This window comes from Sinocyclocheilus grahami, unplaced genomic scaffold, assembly GCF_001515645.1.
Source record: "Sinocyclocheilus grahami isolate Dianchi unplaced genomic scaffold, SAMN03320097.WGS_v1.1 scaffold1338.1, whole genome shotgun sequence".
NCBI lineage: Eukaryota > Metazoa > Chordata > Actinopteri > Cypriniformes > Cyprinidae > Sinocyclocheilus > Sinocyclocheilus grahami.
The window spans coordinates 60,470-84,480 of NW_015506517.1; the positions used below are offsets into that span (position 1 = coordinate 60,470).

The 24,011-nt window shown below is 36.9% G+C and overlaps 2 protein-coding genes across 4 annotated transcripts in view; one reads left to right on the top strand and one right to left on the bottom strand.

The window, feature by feature from the left end:
- The window catches only part of LOC107569362 (syntaxin-8-like), a 66,674-nt gene extending 46,548 nt beyond the window's left edge, over positions 1-20,126 (top strand). The window contains exons 7-8 of the mRNA XM_016255445.1: positions 10,367-10,468; positions 19,597-20,126. Of these exons, the coding sequence (XP_016110931.1) occupies positions 10,367-10,468; positions 19,597-19,661 (167 nt within the window). The 3' untranslated portion in view covers positions 19,662-20,126. The remainder of the gene's footprint in view (positions 1-10,366; positions 10,469-19,596) is intronic.
- Positions 20,127-22,453: 2,327 nt separating this feature from the next.
- Positions 22,454-24,011, bottom strand: part of LOC107569361 (netrin-1-like) — a 56,711-nt gene continuing 55,153 nt past the window's right edge. For all 3 annotated transcript variants that reach the window (XM_016255444.1, XM_016255443.1, XM_016255442.1), the window contains one exon: positions 22,454-23,195. In XM_016255444.1, coding sequence (XP_016110930.1) covers positions 22,867-23,195 — 329 coding nt within the window. In that variant the 3' untranslated portion in view covers positions 22,454-22,866. The remainder of the gene's footprint in view (positions 23,196-24,011) is intronic.

Consider the following 24,011-nt stretch of genomic DNA (forward strand, 5'->3'; position numbering starts at 1 on the left):
ATGAGAAGTGGTTTTATTTAATTTTTAACATAAAGGCATGTTGTGTGTCACCGCAGCTAAATTGGTGTCTATCATGATAAAACCTTAATATCAAACCTATATAATGAGTTTGGAAATTTTAGAGAAATACTTAATACATGCACTGTAACTAAACCCATTAGATTTTAACCGACTACATTTACTGTAGATTTAGTCGACTAAAACTAGACTAAAACTAAAAACAATTCAGATGACTAAAATATGACAAACTAAATGGCATTTTAGTCAAAAGACTATGAATAAAACTAAATCAAAATTTGCTGTCAAAATGAACACTGGTGTGGACAGCATGTCTGGATCTCTTTACTGCAGACACGCATGAGCCCCCACAGCCATGCAACCCAGCAGGCTTTTCTATGACAGCAGCGGCTTTGCAGGAACAGGGGGTACGGGGTGACGTATTTTTCATGACAGGCTCCCTGGCAGAGTCAGACTTCCTGTGGGGCATGCAGTGTGAGAGGGACAGCATGTCTGGATCTCTTTACTGCAGACACGCATGAGCCCCCACAGCCATGCAACCCAGCAGGCTTTTCTATGACAGCAGCGGCTTTGCAGGAAAAGGGGGTACGGGGTGACGTATTTTTCATGACAGGCTCCCTGGCAGAGTCAGACTTCCTGTGGGGCATGCAGTGTGAGAGGGGTACATTTCTCCCAGAGAGCTGTGATAGATCCCAGCACCTTAGAAATGTTGTCCTGTGACCCAGACAAATGAGAAGACAGGTCCTGTACTGCTCACAGCAGTAGTGGAGATTCCTTTTAGTGATGTGAATTTTTTTAATCTGTTCACCATCAGTATTGAAGTATTCAATCAATGAGTGTTTCTGCATGTTGCTTTAAGTCAGCAGGTGGCACCAAGGAATTGTCATTTTGTGAGTAATTGAATTATTCATTCGATTGATTTTTTTTTTTAAACACAGTTATGAGAGTTAATGTAGGAAGGGTTCTAACAGAATCATAGCTCGCATATGAACACACTAGCTCACAGCTTCTCCCGTGAGCCAGTGCTGCTGTACTGCAAGATTGGGGTTTTATGTTGTCCTTTGGTTTTAGTCTCTATATTAAATGAAAAGTTTGCCCAAAAATTAAAATTTGCTGAAAATTTACTCACCCTCAGGTCATCCTAGATGAATTTACTTCTTCTCCAGAACAGATTTGGAGAAATTTAGCCTTACATCACTTGCTCACCAGTGGATCATCTGCAGTGAATGGGTGCCATCAGAATGAGAGTTCCAACAGCTGATAAAGACATCACAGTAATCCACTAGTAATTGATGTGATTGTCAATTAGTGTCTTGTAAAGCAAAAATCTGTGTGTTTGTATGAAACAAATAAGTCATTAAGGCATTTTAACTTTAAGCCGTTGCTTCTGGCCAAAAATGTTGTCATCTCATATCAAAATGCACCAACATGTGTTTAGAACTGTTTTCGCTTAATCTGCATATTTCTCTCCTGATTCAATATTATGGATAGGGGACTCTTATTGTAAGCCAGAAGCAATGGTTTAAAGTTAAAAACACCTTGATGGATTGGCCAGTGGCCTATGGTGTTCCCTTTTGCCTAAACCGTAAACATCCATAATACACTTTTAATTTGGCACCAATCCTCTGTTGGTCCAACTATTTGTGGTGCGGGAATTAAAGAATGTGGAAGTAGATTTAACAAAAGCCCTGGAGCTGTCAAAAGTCCACTGGATGATGCAAATGTCATGTAACACGGAAAAAGAGTACACATTGTTCATTTACATACACTTCCAACATTGTAAATATCTTATTGACATTCTGCAAGCTTATTCTTTAAGTGCATATTAGTGTATTATCAATTATAGTTCCATATTACTAGTGATGCACCAAAATTACTTTTTTACCGAAACACAAAAAACTAATTGTGTTCTCAGGTGATAAATTAAACCAGTCATAGTAAAGTTCTTCGACGACAAGCCAACTCTCGAAATTTTCCTATTGTGTGCACAAAATAAACACAGACACAGTCCAAATGTGTTATCTGGGAAGCGATAATTAAATGATTTAACCCCTTCAAAACAATTTAGGCTAAAACCGAAAATGTAGTTTTGTTGAACTGGAGTATTTTTAGTTTGCTGACATATTGTTTCAAAAATGGACTGCATTTGTGTATACTGGTGTATATTGATTTTGGAGTAAGTAATAGATGTGCACTTGTGTAATTATTAAATATCACAATACACTTCACCTTCATGTGATGTTTAAACGACACCTGTAAGATGAGAGCAGCCACAGTACAGCATTTATTGTAGGAAACTCTTAACAGTAGGAAACAGCTCAAATACTTTCTGCTTGTAACTGTAAGTGAGGCACGAGATCAGCCCATAGCGTGAGACATGTTCTGATAACAGAGACTAATTTATAGGAAACAGATTTGAATGAAGAGGGATCTCTCCAGTGAGTCACTGCTGGAAGATTCTGGTTTGGGAATTGAGCAGGAACACTGGAATTGCTTGCTGTAAGCTGAGAGAGACAGACGGAGTGGGAGAGAGCTGGCAGAGAGGACAGGACAGGACACGGATTGTCAACATCCACCCTTCCTTTGCAGACCGCCTCTCGGAAGGATTTGCAGTGACTTTTTCAAACGATTGGCAGTTAGCGCCTGGAAAGGCGGCTCAGGTCCAAGAGCAAATCACTCCTTTCTATTATTCCCAGAATCGGAAGTGTTCCATTCCACATTACAAGCAGGTACGGCAATGGACCTGTTAACTGCTTTGGTTTGTCGTTGTGAAAAGCATCTGGCAGCGAATGAAAGCTAATCATGACCGGTTGTTTAGAGAAAGACGCTTGCTCTAATGGGTCTGGAGGTGGGGCGGCCCAAAGTGTTGGAGATGATGGCGGGATTGTGAGAAAGAAAATGCATACATGAGGTCATATGCAAGAACATCTGTGTCTGATTGTTGTCTCTCTCTGAGGGCTCACGTTTTTACAGCATCACGTGCAGTGTGGACATTAGGATATCCTCAAAAATTTGGTGGTGTTTGTGGGCCAAATTTCACACTTCTGTCCCTCATGGATGCCTAACAGTCATGAACGAATATATTATAGTAAGTATTGTTTTAGGTCTAGCATAGAACATACTCGCCTCTTTATATGAGACAAAGGCAGTTTAAGTCAAGTGATGATGGGAGCTTTATCTAAATGTATATTTCTTATAATGCCTTCCCTATTGCTTTGTGTTTTGTACTGGATGAGACAAAATACCACTTTACCAATAAGGCAAAAATTGTTTATTATTATTTTAAACATTAACATCATGATTTTCTGTAAAGCTGCTTTGAAACAACGTGTGTTGTGAAATGCACAAAGCCATGTGGTACAGATCCCCAAAAATATCAGGTAATTCGACCTTTCTGCTTTGTAAAATATATTTTGTTTTTATTTCATTATAAAACGTTTTTTGTGAATGATTCAGATGTGTATACTGCCATGTATTTACTACATAAAAAAAAGTAAAAAAGTAACTTGATGGTTTACACCAGTGGTTCCCAACCCTGGTCCTGGAGGCACCCCAACAATGCATGTTTTGCATGTCTCCTTAATCAAACACACCTGATCAGGATCATCAGCTCATTAGTAGAGACTCCAAGACCTGAAATCGGTGTGTCAGAGAAAGGAGACATGCCAAATGTGCAGTGATGGGGTGCCTCCAGGACCAGGGTTGGGAACCACTGGTTTACACCACATAAGAGTCATTGAATTTTCTTTTCTTGAAAATAGTATAAACATTTTTTCAAAACCCTATGAAACCAACATGCAAAGTACATTTCTAATAACTTGTATTTTAAACTAGATTTTCCGTTTTCTTTAATTAAACACTTTTATTTGTCATTGACCAACACACTTTTACATTTCTTGCACACTCTATGTGAGTTTGTGTGTGTGTGTGTGGATACACATTGTCTGTGCTCCACAATGTGGGTTTAGAGGTTTATTCAGTATAATAGCATTTTAAATAAACAGCCCTTGCTTGGAACAGACTCCGCTTTATTATGTGGCTGATAGTTGCAGCCTAAGCCAGAGAAGGCAGCTGTCATATATCTGTACAAACACTGAGTTCGGAAATGGAGAATTATGTCACTGGAATGGCAAGCTTGTGTGAGGGGAACCGGCAGGCAGGCCTGTTTTCCCATGAGTCCACTGCTGCCAGTAAAGAGTTACTGAACTGTTATGAGAGACTGAAGCTAAATCTTACCTTATGTTTGGGGCATTTGCTTCTGTTTGTTAGTTTTAAACTAGATTTTCCGTTTTCTTTAATTAAACACTTTTATTTGTCATTGACCAACACACTTTTACATTTCTTGCACACTCTATGTGAGTTTGTGTGTGTGTGTGTGTGGATACACATTGTCTGTGCTCCACAATGTGGGTTTAGAGGTTTATTCAGTATAATAGCATTTTAAATAAACAGCCCTTGCTTGGAACAGACTCCGCTTTATTATGTGGCTGATAGTTGCAGCCTAAGCCAGAGAAGGCAGCTGTCATATATCTGTACAAACACTGAGTTCGGAAATGGAGAATTATGTCACTGGAATGGCAAGCTTGTGTGAGGGGAACCGGCAGGCAGGCCTGTTTTCCCATGAGTCCACTGCTGCCAGTAAAGAGTTACTGAACTGTTATGAGAGACTGAAGCTAAATCTTACCTTATGTTTGGGGCATTTGCTTCTGTTTGTTAAGTCTGCTTTTCTTTGACACTCTTGAATACTTTGTCTGTCATTATGTGTCTCATCTCTTGCAATAATCTGCTGTATGTCCCCTCCAGATGATGCTTTTCATTATCGACATGATTTTCGTGGCTTTGTCCGCATTTGTGGTCTCTGGACCCCCTGGTGGACATGCTAATTTTCTCTTACCACACGCGTGGCCTCAAGTTAAGCCATATGTGACACAGTTCTTTGCTTCTGAGGTCTTACGCCTGAATCAACATGGACGTGCAGCTCTGACGGTTTCAGCTCAAGTAAATAATGTCCTTTAAAGGAATGTTATGGGTTCAATCCAAAAATCTATTTTACCATCACATTGTTCCAAACTTATGACTTTTTTGTGTGTGAAACATAAAAAGCACTATAAACGTGGACATAAAAGCGCTATAAACATAGTAGTGCAGCCAGAGAAACGGACTAAATTTATGTCAGTATTCACTGATAATCCTGACATCCACCACAGCTCTCCTTTGTGTTTATGAGAGTTCATCAGAGTATGACCTTCTCATTAGAGTAGAAGTAGAGATGTTCAATTGTGTACTTGGAGAGGATGGCACTAGAGGTCTACACGGAGGACCCGGGACCCGACCCGAGATCCGTAGGGGTTCGGGGCTATATTTTAAATGGTCAGCCGGGTCCGGGTCGGGTCCCAATCTATTACTTCGGGTCCCGGGTCTGTTTAACATTGTGTGTAATACCAGAGTCGATCGGACTCTGAGAACACCCGGCCGTTATCAGAGTCAGTCAGCGCTGTGCGTGTGTTGTTTTGTAACTTTCAACTTGTAAAATTAGGATGAGAAAAGTGTGAGTCGGTAATCTGAAATAAGGTGGGGAAAAAACAACAACAACACGAGCGACGTCATCAGAAGCAGGGTGGGCGGAGTTAATGCACACGCACGGGGATAATGGATACCTTCATGAGTGATGTGAGTTATTATTGATTATTTTTTTAATAATATTATGAATGAACCGTCTTGTTGTTATATCTAAAATGTTTGCTCGGACTCGGCTCAGAGAGCACAGAGATGATAGCGAATAAGTAAAGCTAACGTCAGCAGCCATGGCACTGGACGAGCAATCGTTATTATAATCCAAATGGGCAAACAGTCTCTGTAAAGTCGCATTTGTCATCTGCCACCGTGACAGCAAGTGGACTTTTGAAACTGGAATAATGAGTGGATTACGCATTTCAATTGGCAAGAGAGGAATAACACGGATGGAACTTTCTTGGCAAGGAGGATTGTGTGCATCACAGTCAGGTACAAGGGAGAAGGCTTCTTACATTAGGTAAGACAAAAAGTTTAATTTTCGCAACTTGTTTATCGACTTGTTAATAGCAATTTGCTGTGGAATATGTGCCGATCGGGTCCAGTCGGGTCTGTGTCTTCCCGGCCGGGTTGGGGTCCATCTTTCAAATAATTGACGGCCTGCGTCGGTTTCGGGTTGTACATTTTTGACATTTCTCGGTTCTGCACAGGCCCGGGTCCAACTTTCAAAATAATAGACAGGTCCGGGTCGGTTCAGTGTAGCACATTTACAGGTCTCTTCGGGTTCGGATTTTTGGACCCGTGTAGACCTCTAGATGGCACTAGCAACGGCATGGTCATGGGTTCAGTTCCCTTTTGTCTGTTTTAAAAGCTATATACTACTGTTGCATTATATACTAGTATTTGTATATACTAGTAGCTATACAACTGTTAACAGAGCTTAACATGTATTGAACTTGGAACATTCTATTAATAAATCTGAAGCGTGTGTTTGTAACAGGGTGATATTCTGAAAAAGAAAATTTAAAAACATTCACTTTTTGACCTCCGATTGCATCTGTACATTTTGACCGTGATCAAAGCTCTGCTGCCAAACTGCCTTTCATCCTTCAGGAATGTGTTCAGATCTCTTCCTAGAGCTGCCAGATGAATACTCATGAACCTGTTCCTGGTCTGTAGCGTAGCCAGGAAACCTGCACCTCCATCCAACCATGGCTCTGGCCAGACCACTGCGGTCATCAGTGTGCTCTCCCCCATCCTTGTGGAAATGCCTCAAATCTAGATATAATTAACTTTGTTAATTAAAAAAAAAAGTTATAAAAAATTATAATAAAAAATATAATAAATGTATTATACAATAAAATATAATATAATACATAAAACATATCATCATTTACTTTCACTTATTCTTTGCGTGGAGCCAATCTGTGAGACTGTCTATTGTTCGAACATCTTTTCACTATACAAATGTACACAATCTTAAAAATTGTTACATTGTGAAAGATGTAACTACACGTATGCCTGTGTTTCCGTCCTCCTTATTCACACGTGTTTAGATGGAAATGAATGGAACACCAAAGTCTGCTTTGACCGCACATTCACCCATGGTAAAATGCATTTCAAAATATGCCTTGATCTGCGGTTCTTAGTGGTATTTTGTTTCCATTGGTGTTTTTTGGCTTAATTTTGGTTCTTGAGTTATATCTTTTTGTACCTATCAGCTGACATGGCACATTATATATATAACCTTTGGTCCTTCCACTCTTTCCACCAATAACATAATGCTGTGAGTGATGGCTGTTTTGGCTTCTGTATCAGAATCTGAAATGTGTTGGAGATTCTTCTTCATCAGGCTTCATCAAAACAGCTTGTTGCACAGTGGAGCGAGGCTTATTTGAGTTGGCAGGCTGATGGCAGCGTGCAGAAGCAAAAACGTACAGCTTCCCGTTTCTACTGAATTACATCCAGCTCACTGCTGCTAGGTATTGAAATTCTGTCAGTAAGCTCCTCGTTTTTACAGTCGTGGTTTCTGTTCAAGTGTGTGTTCTGCTCTACCTCAAAGTCCACATACAGGTCAACCTGTTCCACTCCCTCTCCTTTTTTCTTGTTCTTTCTTTTTATCTTGAACCATTTTCTCATTAATCTCTTTTTCTTTCCGTTTCATTCTTTCCTGTTATTTCTCACTCTCTGCTTTATTTCTTTCACTCATTCTCTCTACTCTGGAAAGAGCCTTTCAGCAAGGTTAGTGATTTTAGAGCAGGGCGATGGGAAGCCACACAGCTAGATATGCACCAAAGCAAAACAGCCAGTTAACTTTCTATTTAATCATAGATTATATTGTATTGGATATATTCTGTAATGATCCATGGTATTTTGTGCTTAAGTGAAGTTTTTTTTCTTTTCATTCTTTTCATTTTGTCGCATGCTGCATTCCCCCCCCCCCCCCCCCCCCCACTCCGGCCGTTCTTTTTTCTTTGCTCTTTAAAAATAAACACAATAATTGAAAGAAAATGAGAAAATTCCGTTCAGTTGGTAGTCTTCTCAAGTGTGTGATACAAAGTTAATGTACAAATGCGCATAATAGATTTAGACTTAAAAATGGGTTTGGAAAGTCTCAAAGGATTCTCAGCAAACTCAGTCAAAGCTCTAAACTCAGCACACTGCATCATGCACATTTATGTGTTTTTAACAGAATTTTACATGTTACTCCTCTCGTGTGTATGAACAATTTCAGTAAAAACTAGAAGCAATGTGGAACTTGCAAGTTTGTATTCCATGTTGCATGTAGGTGATAGCTAATAAAACTAAATGAAATTAAGGTGATTGTCCATAAAATGCGCTGTTTCTCAATAAAATAGCTTAAGCGCACAGATTCAGAGGGGAGCTAATTTTTAGATTTATACTAAAAAAAACTTTCTTTGACCACAAAAAAATGTTTTTTTATATTAAAACTAAATAAAATAACCTCTGATCTGTGTGCATATGGCTTTATACGTTCTGAAAAATCTGGCTACAGGTTGTTATGCTCATAAAATACAAAATAATTGTCTTGAGTGAGAATGCCCAGGAAAACAGTGATATAACCTGTGTTGTAAGTTGCCTTGGTGACAGAGGCTGATGGCTACAACATACTCTACTGGGAATTCACAATGGCACGTTTCCCAATGATGTTCAGTCCCTACTGTCTTATATTTTCTAGGATAAATCCGACCGCATAAAAATTTATTTATGGTGAATTAGTTTCAGGACTTAGAAGCAGACAGAAAAACACTGCAAAGCATGATACAGATGGTTAGTTATTCAAGTACAGTAGCACAGATCTAGTGATGGGTAATATTACAGTATAAGGTAAACTGTGAATTGTAGAATTTTTATATACTTTTTTTTACAGGTTGATTACAGGTGGTATCATTGAAGGTCCAGTTTTAGTTTGAATAAAATATCTAATTTGTTAAATGTCATATTTGTGACATATTGTGTCCTGATCCTGTTTCCATAACTCTCCTGTTTCTTTATACTTCCTTATGAATACAATTCTAAAAAGCACAGTGAGTGTGGAATTGTGGCATTCATCAGAAGGAGTGAGACTGTGTCTGTATCTCTCCAGATCCGTTACATTTCCTCCCAGATAGAGAAAGTGGATTTTAAACTTCCCTACTTCATCCTACTACTTCCAGGAAATCTGAAACTGATTCTGTTTGATTATTTTAGTAATTTAATTGAAGTACTAATTGGAGGTCCAAGCACCAGAGCTGCTGGAATCAGTTGTGTTTGTACTGATTTTCTTCTTCCTCTGTGTTTATTTTTTTTGCTCTAAAAGAGTTTGTCAGAGACCATAAATCGCAGAGACCCCAAAATCAGTAGTACAGTGTATATTGTGTGCATATATATCCTATGGACACTATAATAAGCAAATTTACACTTTTGCAATAACCCTAATACCACTTGGACTAAAAAAAAAAAAATAAAAATGTTCTCCTCTGAACCCTTGCTCTGAATTAAGTGGTTATATGGAACGTATGATCTTATATACATTTTAAAAGCAAGTTTGTTTTTTTTCAAACTCAGCCCTGGTTTCTAATACATGTCATATGTATTGTTTAGAGATGGTAAAAGTTAACAGATTCACAGAATTCACAGAAACAAGTCAGTTTATTCTTTTGATGAGACTGCTAATGACTAAATTACATATCCTCGCAAAGTAAAAACTTGTTACACATAGACAGAGGATGCAAGTGTTTGATCAAGAAAGTTCACATTTTCCTTGGTTTAATGCTATCTTGAACTTGACAACATTCTAAAGATGCCAAATTTCACCAATTTAATGGAACTAGGGGACGCTATAACTTAAGAAAAACCTCAAAACTGTGCAACTGTGATCAAAGATATTGATCCACAACAATTGTATCCACACGGTCTGTTCTTTCAAATTTTCCAATTGTGGTCCAGTCTGTTTGGACACAAGTTATTGCCACTTGTGGCTTTATTTTAGCAGTAGTTGCACAGATGTCAGCAAACATAGACATACTAATACAGTCAGTAAGGCCTCAGATGGTCTGCGGTTTAGCCACAGCTACTAGCACACACAAACCACACATTTCTGGCCACTATAAATCCCCCCCCCACGCACAAAAAAATGATGGCAGGAGAATACTTTCACATGTCGCGTGCTGCACTCTTCCTCTCTCTAGGATCATGCACTAAGACTATTTGTAATGTATAGAAGTAATTACGAATGATGATCTTGTATACTGACTTGGCTTGTGTATTTCATAGATGATTGATGGCCTTGCTCATCTTGATCTTGTGTACTGACTTGGTTTGTTGTGTATTTCAGAGATCATTGATGACCTTGCTCAGCTTGTGGACAAGACGGACAGCCGCATCAAAAACGAGACGCACAGGGTCAAGCTGTTGGACACCAAGTCTGCTTCCTGTGGTGAGTGTTCTGCCTCTGTAGAGCCACTGTAGCCCTGGGTTTATGTACTCCGCTTCAAGAGCCCGGCAACAATAAGCCTGTCCATCATTCAGATTTATGGCCAGCTCTCTCGCTCTCTCTCTGTCCCTTCTCTCCTCCCTACTGCTTCTAGTGCAAGCTGCAGAACTGAAAGGATTTAAGCCTACTGCCTGTAAATGGCAAATTCAGATCTGCATATTATGGTCAGTCTCAGTGCTGCGAGCTCATACAGGCCCATCTGCATGTGATCTGTGTGTTTGTTATTGGAGTGGCAGTAAAGGTGAGATCAGACTGAGGCATTAAGAGAGGTCACACATTTCTGGAAAGTTCTGCAAGACATTACAGTATTTTACATCTGTATACTTCAGAGTACTTTCTTCTGTGGTCTCATTTTGTTAGTCTGTTGTTAAAGAGATCCATCCCCCAAAAATACAATTTGTTTCATTATGTACTAAACTTGTTTCAAAGTTGTATGATTTTCTTCTGTGGAGCGCAAAAGGTGATTTTTTTTTCATCATGAAAAAAACACCATAAAATGATAATGAAGTTATAATGAAATGAAGTATTATAATGAAAATGGTCCATACAGGTTAAATACTATATTAATTTTTCTTTTTAAAAAAAATCAGTTTCACTCAGATGTATTTCACAGTACAGAAGAACATATCTGTTGCTACTTCCATTACATTGCGACAGAAAATTATTTATTCACAATGTTGACATCCTTGACATTTTGACACCCTACACTGTTAAAAAAATTCGTAAAATATATGGTAAAAAACCTGCAGCTGTGGTTGCCGGAATTTTACCGTAAAAAATACGGTAGCAATGTTTTAGGTTTTACGGTTTTAACTTAAATTTACAGTTAAATACCGTAATTTCATTAACTGATATAATGTTACTATACCAACCTATTGAAGTACTGAAATCTGTTTTGTACCTTTGTAATACACTGATAACCACCAAATGGTGATGAGAAAGTCACATGATGAACCAAAGCCCATCACAAGCAGCTTTTAAATAATAACATATATAAAAGGTGCACAGTGTCATTCACACAAACACCAAACACCATCATGGTAACACATGACACATTAATTTAACAACATTAGGTGTAACACACAACCCTAATATACAAAACTGATAAGAAAAAACTAAGAAGAAACCGCTATTTCAACAAAAAAACATCAAATTTGAAATGTAATGCAGGGAATTCTGGGAATGTCAATTTACGGTTATTCACTGTAAATTATACAGTCTTTTTCACTTCCAAAAACAGTATACTACCGTAAAATTAATGCCCAATACATGTAATGTCCAATACAGTTTTTCACTGTATATAGTAGGGGAATTTACCGTTAACCATTTAACAGGATTTTACTGTAGCATTTTTACGGTCTTACCGTTAAATTCACGGTCATTTTGTACAGTGTAGGTATCCTTGGTGGATGAATCATGAGAGAAATTCTAATTTGAGACTTGAGACTTTCTAATTTGTGAACAAATTGTTCTTCTGAGTCAAATCTTTTCAATGAACTAGTTGAACTCATGAATCTCATGCACTTAGAAGGGGGCTGGGCAATATGAACAACAAAAAAAACATTTATGAACATATAAGGATATGAACATATATGAACACAAGTATTTTTAGGCTGAATGGCCAAATACAATATATATAACTAGGTTTTTTTGTATGATATTCTCTTTCAGAAAAAAAAAAACATCCTTCCAGTCCTACAAACAATGTGCTTACCGAAGGCTATGAAAAGAAATATAGTGGATGTAACCACACTGGCTATGCTATATAGTATGTCCAAAAAAAGCAGGTTCAAATCACTTTACATTCTGTTATAACTTTACAATCAAAAACAAAACAAAATGGTTTTTAAAGCAGTATTAAAATCAATAAATCAAAAATGAAAATAAATGACAAAAAAGCACAGACTAAATGTTACCGGTAAGAAGAAGAGACATTCACTCATGTGAGAATAACTAGCCTACATTTAATTTACCCCATTAATAATGTTCCTTTACACTGACGGCTATCATAAAATACACTTACATGAAGGTTTACAATTCTACATAAGGCACATATATTGTCCAACAACAAATATTTTAGCAAATTGTTTATTTTATTCAGAATTAGTGCACTCCTATTCTATTGCACTGTCTGTTGGTGCTCCATTTGCTTCAGTTCAATTTGTGTTTTCAGTTTTCAGATGCGTTCGTAACATTAAACTACGCTATAAGCTGTATTGCGTCATCCTATATTGTTTATAAAAATATATTGATATATTGTACAAACTCGATATACCACCAAGACTTACTCAGAAGGGCTTTTCACACTGCGCTTAACCCTGGGTTATCGTCATTGGTCCCACTTTATATTAAGTGACCCTAATACCTGTGTACTTACGTAGTAACAAGATGTGTACGTAGAATGTAACCACAGTGTAAGTACACATTGGTACATAGTATCTAGAGCTGTAATATTTCTGTAACTACACACATGTAACAACCCTCAGAATGGTTTGTGTAAGTACATATGTGTAACAGGACATATATAACTACATTTTGTAACAACAATATGTATAAGAGTAATTGGAACAATTTGATCCAGGGGGTGCATGGAGATGGGTAGGTTTAGGGGTGGAAATGGGTAGGTTTAGGGATATGTAAAGTGGGAGGAGTTGGCTCTCAAGTTGGTGGAGTTGGTGCACCACTGTAATACCAGTGTACTTACATGGTAACTCCTCAGGAACTACACACTTAATATAAAGTGTAACATTCTGGACACCAACCACAATTTATATGTAAAGCCTAACTTACTGGCCTCTGCTGTGTAACATCAGAGTAATCACATGGTAAATCCATAGGAATTGTTTACTTAATATAAAGTGTAACACTTCCTTTACCAAAAAGTGCTGTTAGTCCTGTTACACATTTGTACATTCATTACCAAAACGTGTTGTTACCAATATCCTGTTACAGATTTGTATTTACACATACCATCCAGTGGGTTGTTACATATGTGTAGTTACACAAACATTACAGCTGTAGATACTATGTACCAATGTGTACTTACACTGTGCTGTGGTTACATACTATGTACACATCTAGTTACTATGTAAGTACACAGGTATTAGAGCCACTTAATATAAAGTGGGACCTCATCATTCTAAACCCAGCTTTTAACCCTGGGTAAAGGTACGTTTCACACTTGTAATTTAGAATCAGTGTTAGAATGTTATGGCTAGGTGCTTAGCAACAGACACCCAACCACGTACCTCATATTCACATGCTTTGAACAGTCATGGGAACACTGTGCGTTGTATACACAGTCAATGTTTAAGGGCAAAATGCCAAAAGTTGACACAAAATGCGTCAATTGTAGTGACAAAGAGACATTCTTTGTTTCATTCTTATATTTATAGTCAGAAAAATCCATTCAGGAAAAACTTGATAGTACAGTCAGCAGTATATGATATGAGGATGTGCAATGCTAGAGCCTTTATGTGAACAAGTTGTGTGCTGCATTTGTCTCGTGAATGAAACTGACACGAGCAAATATGCAAATAAGAACGTTAAGCCGGGGTTTAGGAATGTGCAGTGTGAAACATCATCTGAACATTCCAGATTATTTGTTAACTCCGGGTAAATTGTGAGCATTGTGAAACGTGAAGCAAGATAACCCAGGATTCAGTTTACCCTGGGTTTAAAATGACCCGGTATTGACAAGTTCAAGTGTGAAAAGCCCTGCTATCACTCAAGCTTTCACATGACTTCAGAAGACATATAAACATAATATAGTCTTCCACAGAGGAGGAGTTATTATATATAATTTCTTTCTTTTTGAAGCTTCGAATGCTCCAGTCTGCATTTATTGTAAATGCAGGACCAGCACAGTATTGAAATGTTCTTGTATATGTGTTTGGAACAACATTGGGGCTGAGGAAATTATGACAGAAATTTCATTTATGGGTGAACTGTTGCTTTAATTGCGTTTTCTGTGATGTGATCAATGACTGCAGCCTCTCAGATTTCTCAAGTTTTGTAGACGCCAACCATGCCTGGAGTGCTTAAATCATTTCACATGTGGCAAATGTTGAAGCATGTCTGCATACTCGAGCAGCAGACACAAAATATCTGTCTTCATTAAGCTCTTCATTAAAGGAATACTCTCCCCCCCCCCAAAAAAATCCTTTGATTATTTGCTCACCTTCACGTTAGTATTCCAGCAGAATGTCTAAGCTGCTCTTTTCTTTGCTGTGAAAGTGAACAGTGATCAGGGGTTGTCAAACCTGATGCATCTGGACTTGACATATATGAATAGGGTTTTATTTATAAAATATTTTTGGAATAACTGAAATTTTAGTCTGTTCCTCACACAAAGCTATCATATGGCTTCAAAGGCTTAGTGAACATACTGTAACTGTTTGCACTTCCTTTTTGTTCCTTTTTTCTGGATCTTGACAGCTCCTGTTCACAATATTCTGTATATATTGTATAGTATTCAAAGAGCAGCTTAAACATTCTGCTAAAGATCTCAATCTTCCGCAGAAGAAATGAAGTCATGATTCATCTCCTGTTTTGTTCCATGGAAGATAGTATGTCATAAGGATTTGAAGCAACATAATGGTGAGTAAATGTTGGCATATGCTCAGTTTTGGGTGAGCTAACTCTGTAATGCTGGTCTCTTTGGGGTACGTGAGATGTTCAACAAATCTACTCTCAAGTCTCAATACAAACCTTTTTGGTGCCACTGTTTATACACCTGAACATGGCATGATTGTCATTTTGTCATTGCTGTTGACAGGTAGACAGTAGAACTTTTCTATCTCAAATTGTCAAGACGTTATTTATTAAATTAGCTCTTTGTAGAAGATGTGGAATTGATCATGAATTAATTTTTATTATGGTCATGGGCATGTGAAGGTTTTCTATAGTGAGAGCCAGTTTGACTACATCACTCTTAATTGTCCTATAAAGATCCATCGTGACTTTTCCTGGGAAATAAATGCATTGCTGCGCTTGGTCCTGCTCCTCTAATGTCACACATAATTCCATTTGTTTGTCCAGAGGACTCTACAGACTCGAGTTTGTTTGCAGATCCCAGAGCCGGAGGCCAAAGTTGCCGAGTTTTGCATTGATTCTCTCTCGCTCCTTTATTTCTCTACCCCTCTTCTTCTCGTCCCGCGTCTGCTTTTAACACTTAACCATATTCATGTATTCTGTGAGGGGGGTGAAGGAGGGGTTGATGAATGGAAAAATTCCTCACTGCCTTGTACCCCACTTTTTTTTTTTTTTTTGTCTTTCAGCTTGTGTTCCCTGACTCACTTCACTCCTCACGTTTCCCAACTTTGTTTGACACTTGTCTTTGTCTTGTGGAAAGAAAATGTTGAAAAATACAATGCCACGACACTTTTAAAATCTCTCTAGCTGTCTGATCATTGTCTTCTGTGGCCACACAAGGTTTATACAGTATGTCTCTGCTGTATTTGTCTTATTTTCGGTCTGGATGGGTGTTCGCTTTATGCTGTATGGTCTAGAAGAGGATATTTTACTTATAGCATCAGTTGTTCTGTTGTATCTGTAAGTGTCTACTAATTTTCTTTCTATTGTCTATTTGAGATTAGTTTATTCCTGGTTTTTTCCTGTTTATTCCTAGGTTTTGGTGTGTTATATATATATACATATACATCCTAACCATTTGAATGGTAGTGTATAGATATAGACCATATGACTTCAGCTTAGAATACAACCAACGATTTTTTACATCAGAAATGTGGACTTAAGTAGGGATGCACCGAATATTCGGCAACCGAAATTATTCGGCCGAAAATAGCAAAAAAAATTATATATAAGCGAACTGAGATCTTCCTGCGGGTTTCTGCCAAAATAAAAGCCGAGAAAAAGCAACAACTCCATCGACATTCATAAATGATTGTATTGTAATTTTACTGTGGTTCTGTAAAATAAAATAAAAGTAATAGACGATATTAATAATTACCCTACAACAGCTCTATTAATACATTTATTATAACATTAACACACAGTGTTCAAATTGGGATCTGTATTATATTCTAATGTTTTAAAATAAGTCTTTTCTGCTCAGCAACTTATTAATTTTAAGTTAAATCGTGCTTTGTTGGTGTAATGTCTGCTAGAATGTAAAAAAAAATGTTCAGTGTTAAGTAAATATTTTTAAATTGTTGTTTTGTAATAGATTTTTTTATTTGAAAAACAGTAAAAAAGCACATTTTGGCAATTTAATTAATGCAATGGTGAAAAAAAAGGCAAAGTATTCAGCCCAGTGTTTCATTTTGTTCGGCTTCGGCCAAGAATGTTCATTTCGGTGCATCCCTAGACTTTAGTACTGCAGTTAAATGGCAAAAAAAAAAATCAAAAATCAAAAATGTATCAAATCTGATGTTACTTACTTCGTGTAATTAGTTTTTAATTTGTTTACATTCTACAGCCAAATACTTTACAACCATCCTCTTTGGAAAGATGAAAAAGAAAAAAAGGGCTATTAGGAATAGCATTGACAGGCAGATGAAAATGATCTGGTCAGAGAGTTATTGAGTAAAATAAAGTTCAGGCCCATCTTATGTTTTGTTCTGAGTGTTCAGGCCCCTGACTATGACAAGTTGAAGTTTAGATCCTCACAGGTCTCTCTTTTTCCCTCGGCTTTGATTTTAAATAAGCAAAGGACGCGTGGGAAGAATGCGTGTCCTTTGTTCTGCCCCCTGGGTGGCCACACAGGTCTTCTGCCCTCTGTGCACACTAATCTATTTGTCTAGCAAATATTATTGTTGTCATTGGGCCAGCGTGATTGGGTTACAGAGCTTATTTGATTACTTATAGGACTGTGACAGTTTGGCAGAGGTGAAAAAGAGGAGCAAACAGACAAGCCTGGGTGTGAAGCTCACTTTAAAGCCCAGAAGTCTTGACAGTGTGAATGATGGTTTGTTTTACACAATGTTCTTTAGGCTGCTTTAAATCTGAATGAGATTTCGCCATTTGGCTTTTTATACAGAAAAGATCATGTTCGCTTGGAGAGTAAAATGTTTTCCCCCATCTTGTAAAATATCTTTCTATGGGTTTACCAGCTCAATGGGAATTGAAGGACCCTTTTTCTTTTCTTTTTGATGTTTGATATTTCACTTCTCTTGCCAGTTTTCTGTTAAATAAATGTGGAACTGTCCAGTGGGATAGAGGGGTCTGTTCACTGAACATCTGACATTGTTCCTAGTCACAGTCAAAATTATTTCCTAACTCACACCCTACCGGGGCTTGCAGGCTTTGGTAGGTTGCTATTTCATAATACCAGTGTAAGGTAGTTCAGCACAGCTTCCTTTTGCCCTGTGCCTGAGTGCAGGCCAGCTGGCGCTATGATCTCCAGTGGGAACACACAGCCACCGAGCCAAACTATGAGAGAAATGTAAACTAAAGTACTGAATCCGGCTGCAATTACAGTACAAGCCAGTGTCCATGACGGACAGTGCATATGTCAAAAATCCTGCCTGATTAGCCGAGATAAGCGTGTTTTGAAATGACGTGACAGAGGATGGCGCGTCTGCTGTTAGAGAGTTTGCACAAACAAAGGGAGCACTGAAGTTAGATACGCTTGAGACAAGCATAGTCAGAAAATTGTGTGTATTGAAAAAATGTATATGGTTGATCTGAAAATAGAGGATCTTAATTATTATAAAATGTTACGCTAAAACCAGAAAAAGTTTACATTTTTAGCTTTTTTCATGTCAGCCTTTAATATTTTCAGTTAATTTGGTATTTATATGTACAGTTTTTTGTTTTGTTTTTAATAACACAATTGCTCTCTAATATTTCTGTCATGCCAAACATTTTAGAAAAAATCTTAAAAAAAAAATAATAATAATTCGGTCATAAATGTAATTTTAACATTTTACATCATAATCTGAGGTGTAGATACTGTGTTAGAAGTCATTAGCAAACCTGTCAGTATTTGTACATTTTAACTCAGAAACAATTTATTTTTACTTTATGAATTTAAACTGATAGGCCTACTTAATTTGTGTTATCCAATAGGCTTGGTTGAGGATTTGAAGTTAAGACGTGATAAATATTTTAACATTGATTGAAAAATAGTTGTAAACATTTCAAGAGATCAGATTAGCATTTTATTAAAGAATCACCTGTTTGATCAATTATCCTGTGCATATTATAGGAGTCCTAACCAGTGTTGATACATCGCAGGGCATGAAAGGCAATTGACAGCAACTAAACAAAGCGTGTATAATTGTATTAAAGAGCTAATAAAACACAGCCATGTTCAATATATCATTAAATTCAATAATTATAAATAATAATTGTAAAACTTTTGTTAGAAGCCCATAACTGTAGGCTTGGCTTAAACTCAATAATGTAGAATGTTCAGTCACAGTTCATAGTTGTGGTTTTATTGGCATTTCACAACTTCAAAGGTGTCTCATTTTAGAGTCGGAACTATAAGCTTTGTAAAAGCCGATCTGTAACACATGTAAGACTGTTCTGGCTGATGTCAGTGACTCACAGGAGATGAGACATCCTCTCCGACACCTTCATGGAATTCTCTAGTGACACGGAGTATATGAGAAATTTGACTATCGGAAAGATTAATGAAAGGCAGATGCATCGCTGAAAGTTTCAGCACATTTTGTTTGTCATTCTCACCATCAGTTAGTGTTGATCTTGAGTTTGAATCAAACCCATCTAGGAGTCATTACTGTGTTTATTTTAATGAGTGATCACTGAAAAATGCAAATAATGAATGGGATAAAATGAATAAACCATTTCAATTATAGTAAGGCATTTGTGAAGTGTTTCAGGAAGTCAAACATGTCGATTACATTATGTTTCTCTGAAAAACAGATTGTAGTCGCAGAGGATAAACAACAGATTTCTAAAGTTTTTGCGGTGCAGCTGGTAAGGGATGCACATGTGCTAAAGATCAGTCGTGTTTTTGCATGGCAAATGATGAATTTAAATGTGCACACACACAACTATTGACTGTGAGGGCATCTTCTACTCAAAGAGTGTGAAGTTGTTTGTTCATTCAGATGTTTTGTGTGTGTGTGTTTTTGAATCAGGAATGCTGGTGGTGATTGTTCTTCTCCTCGTCGCCATCATTGTCGTGGCTACTTGGCAGAATTAATGAAGAGGATGTTTCTGAAGAGAAGACGGCACATATACGGACTGCAGAGATGGTTAGAAAAGCCATCTGAGGTGAACGAGAGATACTCCGCTTTCAAGCAGGCTGTATGTGTGAACACACATCTCTAAACCCCTCCCCTGTCCTCTTTTATGAAAATAATGGAACCCATGACTGGGTTAAAGCCAAGAAATGGACCACTATGAAGAACTAAAATTCTTAGCTCCTCAGATAATGATCAAAGTAGGATTTGGAATGGAAGGAAAAATAGAAAAGAGCTTTGAAAGCTTTTGAATACTATGAATATAACCATGAGCTCGAGATGCTCTAAGGAGGGAAAAGCTATTTAAATTCTTTGTTTGGCAGTGAAGAAAATGATCCATATCCATCCTGTGAGTCACAAAGCAATACAAAAATATATGTATATACAGTATAATTAAAATGTATTATCTCTTCTCTTTCATTATCCACTGAACTAGATTTACAGTTCAGATTCTATTTCGTAAGTTTTGTTTTTTCATTAACACTTTTCTGTAAATAGTTTTTAGCCTGAAAATGTGACGGTTAGAAATTCTAATAAATGTAGTTAACACAGCATGGTCTCAGCTGTTTGTTTTTTTGGGGGGTAAAATCTTAAATTTGTTATTGTCACACATGTTAGTGCTGATGATATTTTTTTATTTATTTTTTTACATTTGTCACGGTGGTTATCATTTCCTTATATCTTTACCGTAATAACTTAATGAACAAATCTTCATTTATTACTTTTTTAAAACCAAAATGATATGCAGGGGCAAAAAATGAAAAGGCACACTAGTAATGTTTTGAGATTTTATTCCAAATGAATGCTGAATGTAGTTCTACCAGGTTGGTGTTCAGTAGTTATCTTCCCCTTTGGATTTTAATCACAACCATCTAAACAACCACAAACTGTAATAAAAAAAAAATTCACAATGTTTTGTGTCATTAAATATTTTCTTATAATAACCATAATATATTAGTATGCATTGTAAAACAATATTGCAGACGTCTTGTATTTGCCACAGCTAAATTTACAATTCATAATATGAACAAGAAGCAATGTATGGAAGGTCTGCTGGTAATGTCAAATACAGGAGCCATCGTTCCACTGCTGCGAAAAGTAAAAACTGAACATAAATTTACATCATTGGAATACTTAAAATAAAAATGAGTGTGCACTAAGATACTGAGTGCCAAACAAAATACATGTACATGTGGTATTACGAATATTGTTTGGAACCGGTAAATACAACATATGTATAAATATCTGTGTCATACATTGTTTACATTTACAAGAAGTAATCATTGAGTAAAGATGATAATTACTGCACACGTAAACCGTTCATCAAATCCGTTTTTTCCTCTCTCTCTCTCTTTTTTTTTTTTATTTGTTGCTGAGACGATCAGTTCAAAAGCTGTACTTTAGAGAATGTCCGTCTCATTAGTAACAAGAAGTGTGTGTGTGTGTGTGTGTGTGTGTGTGTATGTGTATGAGCAGCGTTTCTCACAGTGAAGAGAATTCTCTATTGTAGCGAAACATTACTGTACATGCATTCCTACATTCACAGACCCTAATGAACGTGGACATTTTAAAGGAGAGATGCTGTTGCTTTACAAAACTAAATGCTAGTTAATGAATACTAGTTAAAGGTAATTCGTACACTTCTAAATACTGTTTTACACACAAGGAAAAATATTAACTGTACACACCATTCTACCAACACTTTCAGGACTCACGGAAAGGCCTGTTTATATAGTGGACTCGTCGCACTGAAGTTCTGTTTTAACAAAAGGACATCATCATCCATGTCTGGACTATAAACAGTTGAATCAGAGCATCAAATGGAGCAAGAAATGATGTTTGTATTTAGAGTTGTCTGCCTCAGTCAACATGTCTTATACAAAAATATACATGGTGGTTTTATTCCAAGTTCAAAAATAATTGTAAATCCATGCTAATAATTTTAGGAATTATACAAGCATGCTGTTACATTTGTTATAGATCTTAAAACAGTTTTCAACACTTATGAGTACAGAAATGTGGCATGACTCACGACACATGGCTTAAACAGAAAATAATAGTAATAATAATTCTACCAAACATTTGTGTCCGTTGAAGAGAACGGGCACTACTTTAAAAATGTACAAAGCTTCTTTTCAGAAACTGTTAGATGATTCTTTCACCTTTGAATTAGTGAACTGTGGGCCACCACCAACAAAAATGCAGCCTGAAACATGTACATTAAACAGAAACCTTGATTTGCTTTTGTTGTTCATTTGCTGGGACAGTTTCAGAGTATGTCGTGATCTGGGTAAAACCCAGCAGCACCAGTCTTCAAAGATTAGTAGTGTTATTTGAAATATTATACATGTTACACTGTACAAGAGCTTTTCTATGCTGTTCTTTTCATTCTGTTTGCATCTGAATTCAATGATAAACCGCTCATCGAAAATTGCAACAATAATTGAATGAATAATTCTAAAAACAATATGCACAAATATATGCATAGAATTGTGTTTTTCATGCAGGTTGTTACAAAGTGATACTTTTTAAACTACTTTTCAGACCTTGAAAAAAGAATATTTTAAGTTGGCTTAAGAAGAGCAAATTAGTTTTGATATCTGCCATATTAAAAATTCCTACCGAAAACAGAATTTTGACATTTTTGAAATGTTGGCATCTCAGATGCCATTATGCATAAGTTAGAGCATATGGATTATTAAACGCTAAAGCTCGTTAATAAAAAAAATATATTTTTGTAAATTAAGAACTGTTACTTTATTTATTGCTCTAAAAATGTTCTCCGATTTTTGATGCATCAATCCCCAGGTTGTTATTAGAATATTGATTATGGCTTAGTCTGATTCTCAACCAGACTGAAACGGTCCAAAATGGATCTGAAAGCCATTGAACATAAAATACCTTTCTTTATGCTGGACACAGGTGCAAAATTGGCAAACAAATCTTGAAGGAAACAAATAAGAAATGAAAACTGCATCGTGAACTCCTTCACACGTTCCTATTTTTTTTTTAAAGTTAATCGTCTCTTCATGCCTTTATTCAAAGCAGCGGTGCTAATTCCCTCTTGTTTATTCTCTTCCTTTCCCTTATCATCTTTTCATCCACCACTCGTCTGTTGTTTCTCTGTCCAGCTCTTGATGACAACCTCTTTCCTTTTCAACCTCACTATGCTTTCTTGCATTTTCCTTTCTTCTCCCGCTGCTGAAACTTCCGTAGTCTTCGAGCCCAAGTGTCCCTCCACTGAATGACCAGACTGCCCTTGTCTGCCACCACACCGCTTTGTCCAGGGGAATCCTCATCGTTGCCCAGCAGCAGGTACTTTTTTCCGGGCTTGATCTTCGGGCACTTGCAGGCCACATCCTTTGCTCTGACCCACAAAAACTGATCTCCTCTGCGGATTCGGCTTTCACCCTGTTTGTAGACAGAGATGATGTTGACGGTGAACTTCCACCACTCGCCGGCTTTGTCTGCCTTTAGGACGTGGACCTGAACAGCTGGTAGAATAACAGAAAATGCGAAACAGAATTAGCTACTTTACCTGTATTAATACAGATGGGCGACATTATATTTTAAGCAGTTTCAGCAGTGTCCTGTGGTGTTTAAAATGTTAAAATTAATTCAAATTGAAACTTTAACGTTTTAAAACTACTTTAGACGATATGAATTGAGAAACTACATGGAATATTGTTGTACTTTTTAAAACTCGTCCGTCATATAGCAGGACTACTGAAATTAATCTGTGAATGGACCAAAAAAAAAAAAAGGTTAAACATGTTTAAATTTGAAATTTGGCCATTTGCACAACATATATAAATGTACATGTTCTTTTATAATGAGGCCTGAAAGTCTGAGACAACTAGTGTTTATATATATATATATATATATATAATTTAATACAAATGTTTCTATTACAAATTATATTATCAGCCCAAGATTTGAACTGAAAAATGCTAATTAATTTACTATTAATTAGTAACTAATAAACTATTTCTTCTTTTTCATTTGTAATCCCTTTTTTGTTACTGCCATTGTTTTAAAATGTTCAAATTCCTAACTTTTTGTCTATTAATTTCCAGGTTTAAATTACATTTTAAATTGCAGTTTTTGTGTGTGGTCTTACACTTTTGGACCCCACTGCATATGTAAATGTTATCCTAAAATATTTGCTGCATAAATACATATACACACACTGTGCCGTGTGCCTAAATTAACAGCCACGACTGAAATTATATTTCTCCTGCGTGTTCAGAGTCTGGCTCTGATTCTGATTAAGTCATTTGCATCGTCTCGTTTGCCTCAGCAATGCAGGT